A 14,170-nucleotide genomic window follows, 5' to 3' on the forward strand; every position below is an offset into this window, starting at 1 on the left:
AAGGGACTTTGGTGGCAGCAAGTCCCGCAAGAGAGACAGATCCACAATGGTGCGTCCGCAAAACCCACTGAGAGGAAAGCTTCACGTGCAAGAAAAGAGTCGACAGCGTAACCTTCAGGTGGAACTAGGACACAACGGTGAAGATCGTGGAGCGCCCCGCTCACGGCCCGAAGGCTATGGTGGAGCAACATGACCGACAACACCAGTCCAGTGGAAACCTGGCAAAGAGGTCCTCCCGGACATCTTGTGAGAGAGGAATACCGGCGAGAGGGACATCCTAGTGAGAGGGATGTATGCACCTACTCCTTTCATCTGCCCAGAAATACTTTGAAGCCCGCCCAGAGACATCACCAAGGACCAGGACTGAAGAGGAGAACCGAGAAGACAAACAATACTCAGATCATGTCACCCTTCTCTCTAACTACCAACTGTTACCAGTGGTGCCAAGCAAAGGCAAGACCGAGAACAACGTCCAGGCGGCGCAGACAGAAGATAGGACCCGTCGAAAAATGGCAAACTATGCCACAGTGACTCATGAGCCCTGGATGCAGCAAATTACACCACCTGCGACCTGCAATCCACCAAAGAGACTCACTTCAAATCATAGAGTCCAGTGTTATATTGAATGTACATTTTCTTTCCCACAGGTTTGAACTTTGTCATGGGGTTTGCGAACTGCACTTTTTCTCCCACAGGTTGGACTTTCTTTCGTTTTCATTTTCCCCCAAGTTTGGGAGGGATGTAGTGACCCAGAGTCACAGTCAGCAGTCTAGTGTTTTGTATGCCCTACACTAAACACCCACCCACCACTGATGTCACTGGTCAGGTGACACAGCTTTAATAAAAGGGGCCGAGCCCATATGCTCTGGGCCAGTTGTACCCAGTAGCTGACTGTGTCTGCGTCAGTCCTTTCCAGCAATGAGGGCCCAGGGCCCCCAACATAACACAACCCTCCCTGGTGATCGGCTGCCCGCCCCATTCTACAAATACAGCATCTACTCCTTCACACTCAAAATGCCTTGTACGGAATATTTGATGCTGATAACATAATGCGTTGTAATTGCATAAATTGCATGCCACGATGGTAGGAGCACCACGTCGTTCAAGTGCAATAAACATTTCTGGCACAACACCAAAAATATCGAGTCTCTGTGTAAAATAAAAACAAAGGGGCTTATTTGCAAGCTCCTTGCGCCACCGGTGCATCACTTTCTACCACATTAAAAGTTACATACCGGCAGCGCAAGGTTCTTGTAAATAAGCCCCAGCGTGCAGCAGTCAAGTTGCTCTTCTCCTCCATGTAAAACAGGCAGAGCTCTCGGGGTGATGCAATGACTACACAAGGCACACTGTATTCACTTTAAATACCTGTATATAAACGCACCAGGCGTCTCACAGAAGAGCTCCCTTCTGCTGGGAAAAAAACAAACTACTCTATACACAGCAGAGGCGAGTATGGAGACAATCACGGTTCTTGCAGAAAGTGTAGAGTTGCCATAAATACAAATCTTTAGTTCTTGATTATTTTGCATGTGCCCTTTCAAAAGCTCATTTACCGTTTCATTTGACACATACCCACACACCTTGTATTTTATTCCATTTAACCATAGTACAGTCACATCAGGGATAAATGTCGTTAGTAGTGTTAAGTAGACCAATACCACAAGAATGTAAAAATATCGAAGAGGTTATGAAAAGGGTGTGACATTTTATCTATATATAGCTCCAAGACAAGTTGGCATTTCTACAAGTAAGTGTGGACTAGAAGACTTTGAAAATTGCATGAGATAAAAATGTTTCTAATTATATTATACACCCATTAATTTATCCTATTTAAGAATTTGTACGTTTTTGATTGCCTGATGAAGTTGGGAGATAGGGCAACATAGACAATTTTACATTTCTTAAAATTAGACAAAACATTGAATTGCAAAAGAAGTCGATATGTGAGAGCATTTTTGCGTTTCGGGAAGCGAGGAAACACTTAACCATGTCTCAATGTGTAAGTAGTGTGAATTGGTGAGTCATAGTGACCTGCATCAAAATACCTATGTTGATGTCATCCAATGCTGTATTACCAATCATGTAAAAATGCCTCTAAACCATAGTACTGCACCTTGTGATTGGGTGCATTTTTTACTTCTATTCCATGTACTAATTGTCTAACATTGCTAGAAGCAGTCTTCCCTAATTATATTTACAGTTCCCCATCACTTGCACAATAATAACTTTGTTTTATCAACCCCTAAAGTATCATATTTCATTACAGGGAGCACTGAAAAGATGACAGCTGTCTTCACTAATACAACCAGTGATCCTGACTCTAACTCCACATTGCCACTAGGACGTGGTTCATCTTCTACGACATCAACCACTGGCACACGTCAAGGTGAACATCTCATTCAATTTTTCCTGTCTGGAGCAACCGGTGCAAACAGAGACGTTTAAATAGATGGGCAAAGTGGGCAATGGCCGAGGGACCCTTCGTTCCAAGGGGGCTACTGAGAACATGATCTTTCTCATTATTTGATATCTGTCTACGCTATTTCTCTGTCCCTGTCTCTTACTACCTTTACCTTTAAATCTTTCTCCCCATTGTCATATGAAGGATTTTTGGGTCCCATGCACACGCATTTCAACTGCCTTCGAAAGTTTATTTAAGTTTAACATATAATTCAGTAATTTTTGGCACCATGAGAGCTTGAGTTATAAGGAAATATGTAAAATTTTTCATTGCTCTGTAAAGGGCCCCCAAAATTGGTCTTCCCCAGGGCCCCCAAAATCATGAAGATGACTGCGTGAAAACCATGTAAAACAATAGAGTTCCAACAAAGAAAATATTTGCAATGGTCCCTTCTACATTCGCCGTCTGACTTATAAAAATGTCCATTTACTTTGACAATCATACTGTAAAGAGGCTGCGTTGGACCTTTATATCACATAGAATACTTCCCGGCACTGATACCTAGTGGAAATGGAGAAATGCAGAAGTGGCCATGAACAAAAGAAAGAAACAAGTATTGGCCAAGCCAATAGGTTTGCTTATTTTTAATTACAGAACTTTTTGCTAATAGTTCTTTGACCTACTGTGTGTTGTTATTACTTGTCCTCGAAAGAAAGTCCCATAATGCAGCAACATCTTGCGCTACAACAAGGAGGATGCTGGGAGTAGGTCGTCTTTGCTGAACAGGATGAATTAGGAGAGATAAGGGCCCCCCTTAAATATTACTGCTATGAAAAGAAGTCAAGAAATGAGGTTTGCCGAGTAAGTGGTGAATTTAGAAGACATACAGAGCAAAATAAAACATAGACCATATGTTTGACAAAGATTCCTCACTTTGGTTCCTTTTAAAAGCTGATGAGCACGCAAGTTTTCACTGCTGACAAATATGACAGTAAAGTACATCGAATGAACCTGCAAGGGCAATTACTGGATAGCACTCTGTCACTGTACCAGGCTAAGGCATCCAAGCAACAGCACTTTTTAAACAAAGAATGAATACATCAGCAATTGAAATGTTGTGTCAGCCAAGTAAATACAGCAAATAACATATTTAAAAGCAACATTTCATGTCACATCCACAGTCTAACAAAAGGACTACTTTCACATCTAATGTACCATTTACATTGCCCGCTCCCTCCACTGGAGCTTGCCGCCGTGTATATTTCATTAACAAGTATCTGCTCAGAAGGGCCGGCTTTAGCGCTGGTGGCGCCCGGTGCGACAATCACTTTTGGCCCCCCAAGTCCCATGACAGCTTCCTCGGATCCTCTCACTACCACCTGCAAAAGTGCCCCTCATCTCTCCTATCATAAGACATTCCTAAACACAGTGCCTCCCTGAGGTCACAGCACCCTCCTCAACAGGTCAGCGCCCAGTGCGGCCGCACCAGTCGCCATGCCCTAAACCTGGCCCTGCTGCTCAGGGTCCTCCAAATATTACTCGGGTGCGATGACACAGAGTACACATTACACTAGCCTAAATCTTTTATGCAGGCCTCTGTGGTGGCCACCATAGCACCATTCAAGGGCATTGATCTTGTCTGTTCTCCAACACTGCTATACTCACAAATGTTCTACTGGATTGTGTTTTTTTTCACATACCCTTGTTGTGCCAGCATTGGTTCAGCTTTCACTGTCGATTCCGACCTCTCGTTTAACATTAGAAATAGTTGATGCCAGAATGCAGCTATTTTCAAGCTGTTCCATGCCAAACACAGGAAAGACGCCTCCTGGGTATGCTAAATTATCATTGGCCCTCCCACCACATCTTAACATACTAACGGGTGTACAGTACATTCAATATAAATACCGATAATGGAGTAATCTATGCCGGCCATTCATAGAAACTTACTTGATTTGTCGTCAATAATATTTTAATTGTTCCTGAAGCATCTCTATTCCCAGATCTTGTGCCCATTTCACCCTAGTTCATACAAGCTTCCTAGGGTCTGGCCCCACAGCTACTAAGGACAATTTTCACTCCTCAGGTTCTTATGGAAAAGAAGGGAACACCTGTTTGGCAAATTCTCTCAAACTGTGATCATGGAAAACATCTAGGGGGAGGAGCTTCTCCTGCTGAGATATTCAGTCGTAAAAAATAAACAGTTTATCTTTATGGAGATCCCCCATCCTAAAATCGTTCTCACATGTAAGTTCTGAAGCATATATCTTCCACTTGTAATAGCTAGTTTCGGGTACACTTTTAAGAGTTTGTATAGGGAATACACTGTCAATTTCACATAATTGAGCCAGTCTAGCCCATGCCCATGTTGTGCAATGTCCAGTATATATTCTGCCTCTGGATCTCATCTGTGGCTTCAGAACTACAGTTTTGAGTGGATATGGGGCAGCACAGTCCATCGCCAGGCCTCTGTTAAGTACATACCTAGAGTTGTGAAACCAATGTTCCGCAAATTGTGCCTGAGCTATCATATAATAGATACCTCAAAATTGGGTTCTGCAAACCTGCCCTGTGCAAATGGTTTTTATAGCATTCTTAAAAGTATACCTAGCTGCTTTCCAGTCAAGGCGAGCCTTGTTGGAAGTGTTTGTAGCTGGACAAAGAAACTGCTGTTTAATAGCAGGGGTATGCTCAGAAATAAGTACAACAACTGAGATAAAATGACCATCCTTTTCTGTGCAATTCTTCCCACCACGGTACTGGAAATTGAATCCTTTTCTCCACATTACCTTCTCTTCGATCCACAATCATCCCTTCATTTTCATGGACAATCACTGCCAGATCGCTATGAAATTTTATACCTTGATATCACACTGAGTCTGTTTTCCATTGCATCATATAGCTTAAACTTGGTCATGTTGTGACGCTAATAAACTGGCTACATTAAGGACTTAGGACAGTTTTTACACAGTCCAGACCACTGTCCATAGTCTGCAATCTTATCAATCAGTGGAATTAGGTTTAAATCTGCGATTTTAACAAACAGAATGTCATTGGTATACAGTGATGATAGTCCTTTTTGAGATACGAACTGGATACCCAATCGCCATAAAATTCCCTCCACAGGCCCACCAGTGGTTCTATCGCTAATGTGAGTGCTGATGCTGGGTGCCTCGCTTTATAGCTATCAAGGTAGAAATCTGGTCATTAACTCTGATCCTTTCAACTGGTTTAGAATAAAGGAGCATAAACCTTTTTTTATTGCTTTACTTAGTCCCAGTCTATTTACTAAGCGTCCTCAGAAGATACGGCCATTTGATGGAATCTAATGGCTTTGTGGCATCGAAAACACTGCCATTGCCTTGATTCCTGGCCTTATTTGATGAGCTGAGAACAGAGTTTCGCCATTGAACACCATGGTATTAAACCAGACTGATCTGGAAATTACAACCCCTGAAGCAATGGCAACAATCAGGAGGCAATCATTTTTTTACAGAATCTTATTGTCTATTTTAGTTAGTGACAATGGTCTGTAGGAGTCACACAATCCAGGATCCTTGCTTGGCTTAAGTAAGGTTATCATAAAAGCTTCTCTAAGCATGGATGGGAAGTTCTCCCTTCCGGATTGCCACACCATACATATTTCACAAGTCATGTGCAGTTGCTCCACACATTCTTTATAAAATGTCCCCTTTAATCCATCCCCTCCCAGGGACTTTCTCATTTTTTTAAGTCACTGATGGTGCTTTTAACTTTTTCTACTGTGAGCTGCACACAGAATACCTATCATTCTACATTCTCCACCCAGGTCATTGTCCTCCATATGTTTCTTAAGCTTTGTATCATACGTCATTCATAGTCCTCAGTTTGATACACCATACTTCCATCCTATGTTTTATGTGCACAATGTGGTCTAATGCCTATTTTGGCCTAATTAGCCCTGCAAGTGATTTTCTAGGCCTCTCATCCTCACCATATCGTTTGGCAGTCACATGTTTCCCCAACTATCTAACGTCTCTGTTCGCTTTCTATTGAATTTCTAGCAATTTAGATTGAGTATTTGTTATCGTAACTTGGCTGTAATCATTCCCATATTTCTGTTCTAGTTTCTAAAGGTCACACTCTAGTGTGTTTAGCCTGCCTCTTATTGGTTTTAGTATGCCATGGCCTTTAGAAATACATTCACCTCTTATTTCAAGCTTTGAATGTGTCCCAAAATGTCCCAGTATATTTAACTGAGTCTACTTTGATCTAAAAATATGTTTTTATAGCTTGGCGTATTTCTTCTTTAAATGCAGTGGCCAATATCCTATGTGGCAGAACCGCCATATTCTCTGTGTATGTGGTATTAACAGGGTTAGTACTATTTGTGTATGGTTTGAAATTGTACTGGGCAGATGATCCACTCCCATTGTCCACCCAGTTATATATTTAGTCTCAATCCAAAAGTGTATTCTAGAGGGAGAGTTATGCGCTCTTTATCTATACGTTTATAGCTGCATCTGATTATTTCTACCCCTCCAAAGATCTACAAAGTCATTCTGCTGAACCACTTCCTGTAGTGCAGCATGTGCAATGGGATGGTATCAATCTCTGTTGATGGCACTATCCAATGTACAATGTTGTTTTACTTCATGGTCCCTTCCCCATATAATAGTAGGCCATGCAGTTCTCTGCATTTTGTCATAATTTTCAGGAAGAACCTGAGATCATCATAATTTGGGCTGTGAACATTCACTATTGTGAACTTTTGTTTGATTCAATACTCCCTGCATTGTTGCATAGCTACCTTCTGGATCAGTTGTTGATTATATATGTCTATGCTATATTGTAATTCATTTTTAATTAATATAGCAACCCGCTGGAGTATCTGAAGTAATTTGAAAAATATGTATGCATACCCCAACCAAAAGATTCTCCTGCAATGTGTTTCTCTTGTAACAGCAAGATATTGATAGTGTACCTATTAGTGTATGCCACAATCTATCTTTTTTCTTTAATCACTGAGCCCCTGTACATTCAACACCATAAATGTAATCAACAGTGGTCTGTTCGCAGTCGGTCTGTGGATTACTTTGACAGCGGTTCAGATCATGCTGTCTGCTGATACAGTAATCTGCTTGGCTACTATGATCTGTAAAGAACATTTGTTTAAGTAGAATCCCTTCTGTAAAGAACATTTGTTTAAGTAGAATACCACACTCCTCAAATCCTACATGCTGAATCCGAACATTGCAACAGCCATCCCAAATAAACTCAATTTACCCACCCCCAAATCACACCCATATTAACTGTGGTAACGCCTGGGGGTGGCCTATAGCGTCAAACTAGCAACACAGTGGATTACCAGCAACATCATTTTCTTATCAACAAGTTATGTCTGTGAATTCAAATGCACATCAGTATGTCTCCAGTTAATAAAGAAATGTGTAATAACAATGGGGATATATAAAGCTGGCCATGGAAATTGCAAGCATGAAGTGGATCCGAATGTGAGTAAATATTATTGGATTTTGTATACAGCTGCAATTCCCGACGGGCTCCCATAAACGAGGCTCTTTGGCGGAGATCTTTTGAAGAAGTCGTAGGGTGCGTGCGGGTGTGAGGGCTGGGTAGTGTACAGGATCGTGGGTTAAAATAAGTCTAGACCTGTCCTACTTTCAGTATTCACAGAAGGCATTTAGTAGTAGTAAAGTTAGGGCTCCTAACTTTACTTCTACTAAATGCCTTCTGTGAATACTAAAAGAAGTAAGTTTAGGATTTTATCTCAGATTAGTTCTGTGAACCGGCCCAGTGTTGGTAATGGAGCAGGGATTTAAACCACACCTGCCCTAGCCATAACAGACTCAAACAGGTAACACTCTTGTCTGTGTCCACTCTTATCTGAAGTTGCCTGGGCAGTTGGATGCCCTCAGCAGTTGACTTAACTGGGCAGGTCATTTTAGGTTAGAAGCACAATGATGCCGTGTCCTGAAGAGGTGGATGCTGGGAAGTGAAGTGATGCGATTCTAGGTGTTTCGGTTACAATTTTAATAGCTGTTGGTGAGAGTTCAGAAACTGAATATGCTCTTTCAGTTATCACTCGATGGTTACTATCTAGGATATCCAGCAGCTCCTTCTCATCCCACTGCTGGGTCATTGCTGCTCTAGTGGAATGTGCATTTAGAGACATGTAAGTAAAGGTGTCTTGCTATGGGTTGTCACAAGATTACTGGACTGGAGGTGGGTGTACTCATGAAGGCTTGTGCAGCCCCCATCAAAATATTCTTAAATGTCAACAGGTTAAACAGGGCTGCTTCTGGAATGTAGGATTTCTCTTACCCCCTTGTAGTGCAAGACTTGTTGTGGTGCACTTGTTCTGGTTGTTGCTGCTAGTACAAGGAAATAAATGTTTCAGTTCCGCATTGAACTAGATGTTCTGTTGAAGAAAATTGCAGTCAGTTTGAACGCTGTAGAAGACCAGCAGCATAAGAATACACACTGTACTAACATTCATCCCCTCTTAAAGTTTAGGAAGAAAGATATAAGCAATGTGTACTCTGTGAAGCGCTGTGGAGAGCCCCTTTTCCATGACCTGCACCGATTGCCCTGTAAACCAGAATTATCAACACAATATTGTAAAACCGACCTGTTATTCTTTTATATTGCCACCTTTTAAATAACTCACAGAAAATGTTTTTGCGGAGTTTTATATAGTGTGAACTTAACCCGAAGGTATCAGGTATCAGAGCGCTTTCCACGAGCACCAGTTGCTTTACATGAGGACACATTCACTTTTTTTGTAAGGCAAGGAGAGATTAAGTGCCCAGAATCACAGGATGTTGCGTGTCCTTGCAGAGACTCGAACCCGGTTCCCCAGATTTGAGGTCGACTGCCCTAGTTACTCTGTGTGCTCTTGTTTTACACTTGGGAGGCAGACCCCGAAATGTTAACTTAGCTGTGTAATGTTTAGTTACTTACCTGTAATCTTCATTACCCCGATTAAGGTCCTCCTCATACCAGTCCTTTCAAAATGAGGCAATCCTACCTCACAACAGGCTAGTTCAAAAAGCTAGTATTTCTTTTCTTTTTTTTATATAAATGACCCTCCCACCCACTGCCATGCCTGTTATCAACAATGCTAGACACAAACACAGCAGGAGGGAACAGGACTGGGACGAGGAGGAACTTTATCGGGGTAATGACGATTACCGGTAAGTAACGAAGCATTAACCCCTCATATGTCCTCCTCGTCCCAGGTGAGGACCTCACAAGCAGAAAAAAAATGAAGAAAAACACAGGACACCATGGATCCATGAAAATGTACAATACATTTAATCAAACAAATGATTAAGATACAGCAGCGTTCAACACACCCACAAATAAATTGTCGACAGAGGCATGCAAGATATCAAGGCAACAATGCTGGACAAAAGTATGATGGGACTGCCAGATAGCTGCCCTACAAATGTCCTGGATAGAAACTCCAGCTGCCTCAGCCCAGGAAGCGGACACAGAACGCGTTGAACGCCTCTGAACCCGACCCAGAGTAGGCAATCCCACAGACTTATATGACTGGCAAACCACAAAACGCACCCACCGACTGATGGTGAAAGTAGACACCTTCTTCCCCTTGGCCACACCCCCCACAGGAGAGAAACAGGGCAGGAGAAAGACAAAACCCTACATTGGAGGTAAACCTAAAGGGCTCTGCGAACATCCAAGGTAGAAGGAACAAGTGTATCCCCTTCCCCAGGCAAATTAGGAAGAACCATCTCCTGCTGCAAATGGAACTTGGAGGAAACTTTAGGGAGAAAAGCTGGGTCAAGCCGCAAAACCACCCTGTCCTGCAGGAACTGCAAATGAGGAAAGGAAACCGGCAAAGGACCCAACACACCCAACCGCCTAGCAGATGTGATGGCCAACAGAAAAGCCACTTTAGCAGACAATCACAACAAATCAGCCTCCAGTCGGCAAATCCCAAGAAGGTACAATCAAAGGAGCGATCGGACGACGAAGCCGAAAACTCAGCAGAAGCTGACTCACCAAAGGAGCAATACCCTCCATGGAGGCCCCCGGATCCCTACATGCCCGAACCGCAGCCTATTGAGCAGTCAAAGTAGAAGGGGAAAATTCTCTCAAAAACCCATCTTGAAGAAAATCAAGAATAGAGGTTGGATCCCCAACCACAGGATCCACACTATGAGACCAGCACCAAGAGACAAAGGAACCCCAATGCTTACTGTAGCTCTTAAGGGTAGAAGGCCTACGCGACTGCTGGATATCACGGGCCACCAAAGAAGAACAACCCAAAACCTCTAATGTCAAATGTTCAAGAGCCAGGCCATTAGATTTTACCGACGAAGATGAGACAAAGACAGAAGAGGAAACTGAAGCTGAGACAAGATCACGGGAAGCCGGACAAACCTTCCCCTAGCTAGCAGCATCAACAGTAGAAATCAAAGGTGGCAAGGCCAAAAGGGAGTAATCAAGAGCACAGACACCTTCTCCCCCTGAATCTTCTGCAGCACCCTCGGGGGGAAGGGAATCAGAGTGAAGGGACACTGAAGGCCCGGCGACCAAGGATTTGAGAGGGCATCCACTGCCCACACCTGAGGACAAACCATCTCGGAACAGAACCGAGGGAGAAGGGAGTTGTGCGGAGAAGCAAAAAGGTAGATTCAGGATATCCTGAACCGAAGTCAAAGGTCCCGGAATAGAGGGACAGACAGATGGAACTGAACTGAAGACGGAAGGTTGCGGCTCAAGCTGTTCGCATGAAAGTTCAGGTGACCCTGAATGTAAACAGCCCTCAATGTCAACAGATGAGACTCTGCCTAGGCACACATCATTGAATCCTGCAGGTTCAGAGACGCGCACCGGGTCCCTCACTGGCCGCCAGAGTAACAGCGAGCCACCTGATTGTCGGTACGAACCAACAGATTTGCCCCTGGAAGGAAAGCTGAAAGACACCATCGCCTGCCAAACGGCCTCCAACTACAGCGAATTTGAGGAACGGGTGCCGTCCTACCAAGACCACTGACCCTTGGCCTCCAAGGACCCTAAAGTGGCCCCCCATCCCCAAAGACTTGCATCTGTTGTCAACAAGAGGGGAGGCAGAATCTGAAAACGCACCCCCTTCTCCAGTATTGGGAGTGCACAGCCACCAGCCCAAGTCTTGAACCAGAACAGGGGAGAGAGGAACCAGAGAGTTGTAAACTGCATGGGAATGGTCCCAATGAGACAACACATGATTCACAAAAGGCTTGAGGTGCAGGCGAGCCGCAGGGATAGACAGCTGTGGTTGCAGCCATCAATCCCTGAACCCGCAACCAAACCCGAGCCAGGAAGATGGGTTACTCAGCAGGTCCTGCAGAAGAAGCAGGTGGGTAGAGATTGGAGCAGGAGGGAGAAACACCACCCCCAAAAAGTGTTGAAAAGTCCCCCGATAAATTGAAGTCTCTGAACAGGGATCAGATGAGATTTTGCCAGAATCAGCTTGAACCCCAGACCCTGGAACATGGCCATTGTCACCTCCACTGCCAGAACAGCCTTAGGAAGGGAGGAAGCAGAGATCAAACTATCATCAATATAGGAAAACACAGTGAAACCCTGAAGCTGCACCCCCCCCCCCCACAGCAGGAGCCAATACCTTAACAAAAGTTCAGGGAGCAGTAGAGAGGCCAAAAGGCACCACCCGAAACTGGTAATGGACCCCGTTCACTGCAAACCTCAGCAAACGCTGGCTTCCCGGATAGACAGGAACGTGAAAGTAGGTATCTTCTAAGTCCAGAGAAGCCAAAGAATCACCCTTTTGTATGCTGGCATGATGGACCTTAAGATGATCATCCGAAAATGATCCAGCCGTACCAATTTGTTCAGAGTCATGAGATTCAGAATCGGGCGGTTTGAACCATTGGGTTTTGGGACCAAGAAGAGTGTGGGATAGAAACCCAGGCCCATTCTGCCTCTTGAACCAGGAGAACAGCGACCTTTGCCAGCAACAGGTCCACATCTGACAGCATAGCAGACTTCTTCACGAGGTCTCTTGACAACGGGGTAACCCGAAAACAGTCCAGCGGGGGAGGGCCCCAGGACGGAATCTGGTATCCCTGATCGATGACCAACAGGACCCACTGGTCCGAAATCAGAGTTGACCATTGATCCAGGAACAAATGGAGCTGAGCCCCCAACCTGGCATAGTCACTTTTTCCCAGCACCCTGGGGCTGCTGAGGCCAGGATTTATAATGAAACGCAGCCCCCCAACCACGACCCATCCACGAAAGGGCTGAGAGGAAGATAGAGCACCCTGAAAGCCTTGCTTATGGAAAAAAAAGACTTCTTCTGCACACTCTGAAAAGGCTTCAACAACTTCTTCTCCTCCGCAGACCGCTGCATCATTGTGTTCAAAGCATCCCCAAAAAGCTAGGGACCATCAAAAGGAAGTTTATGAATCAAGGCATTCTGAGGAGCATCAAGAAGCCAATGCTTTGTCTAAAGAGACCACTGACCAACCACCGCTGCCCGGAGCAGCCGAGAAGAAGACCCACAGCATATCAAAAGTCACATCCAACAGAAATTGCGGCAAGATGGGAGGGGATCCCCCTGATCCTGAAGACAGACAAACAACTTCTCAAAATTCTTGATAACGACCTGGGAGGCATAGGCAGAGTAAGTGCTAGCCTGAATCCCAAAATGAGAAGCCACATAAGAAAGTTTCAAAACTGGGTCCACCTTCCTCTCAACTGTATCAGCAAGGGTAGCCTCCTCCGAAGACAAAGAATATGAAGAAGCCATCGAAGACAAAATAGAATTGACTTTAGAAACTTGAGGAAACTGGACATCAAACTCCACCAAGTGATACCTCTTTCCCAAAAAGCAAGGATCACCTGCTTGTCGACCTTAAGCCATTCCTTAACAAGAATGTCCTTAATGCCATCATGAAAAAGTAGGTCATCCACCACTGAGGCACTCTATTGGGAGTAAAAGCCATCATCCACCAAGGATTTAGTCTCAAACCCCAGGACCTCATGCATATGGGCCAATATTTCTGAAAAAACTTTCCCCTGGATATACTACCCCTTAGAGGGAATAGCTCAGGTGATAAGGCAACGAACATGGGCAGACTTCAACCCTACAGTCATGGAATATATACTGGGCTATAAAGAAGAGAGCCAATGTTTGAAGGGGGAATTGTCAATGTCCACCTCCTCTTCTACCTTAGATTTTTTGCCAGAAGGCTCAAGCAGTGCGGCCTGAACAGCAGAATAAATCAACTCCTGCAAACTGAACCTGGAAATTTGAAACAGGTCATCCTCCTACAGGTCCTGTACATTATTTCTCTTAGAAAGAGAGTTGGCAGGCACCGTAGAGGAATCCTCATCCCTCATGGTCAAGGCAGAAATTCCAAACACCACACAGGAACCCACAGAGTAAACAAGAAAGTGCCCAGCAACTCCCCCTAAATACCGCCTCCCAGCAATCAAGTCTCAACGCCACGAGACTTGAATCGCCAAAAGGACAGCCCCGCTGCCTCATATACACTGAACATGGCCGCAGTAGCCGTTGCTGCTGGAAACTCTCAGAACCGGAACGACCCAAAAACCTGTATGCACAGGAAAGCTCCAGCCAAGCAAATGTGTGAGGAGCGTGTTCAGTAAACAGGACAGGGACGGGACCGACCAGAACACCGGTAAGGTATGCGTCAAATACACACACAAACAACTAAGTCTTCATAAAAAAACAAAAATTACCGCACAGTAGCCCCTCTGCAAGAAAACGGCAGC

General features: G+C 44.3%; 1 protein-coding gene across 2 annotated transcripts in view; it reads left to right on the forward strand.

Moving 5' to 3' along the window:
- The window catches only part of EMCN (endomucin), a 754,511-nt gene that overhangs the window by 553,211 nt on the left and 187,130 nt on the right, over positions 1 to 14,170 (forward strand). For both annotated transcript variants that reach the window (XM_078676082.1, XM_078676083.1), the window contains exon 6: positions 2,270 to 2,389. In XM_078676082.1, coding sequence (XP_078532208.1) covers positions 2,270 to 2,389 — 120 coding nt within the window. The remainder of the gene's footprint in view (positions 1 to 2,269; positions 2,390 to 14,170) is intronic.

Source organism: Lissotriton helveticus, chromosome 2_1 (assembly GCF_964261635.1).
Source record: "Lissotriton helveticus chromosome 2_1, aLisHel1.1, whole genome shotgun sequence".
NCBI classification, from domain to species: Eukaryota; Metazoa; Chordata; class Amphibia; order Caudata; family Salamandridae; genus Lissotriton; species Lissotriton helveticus.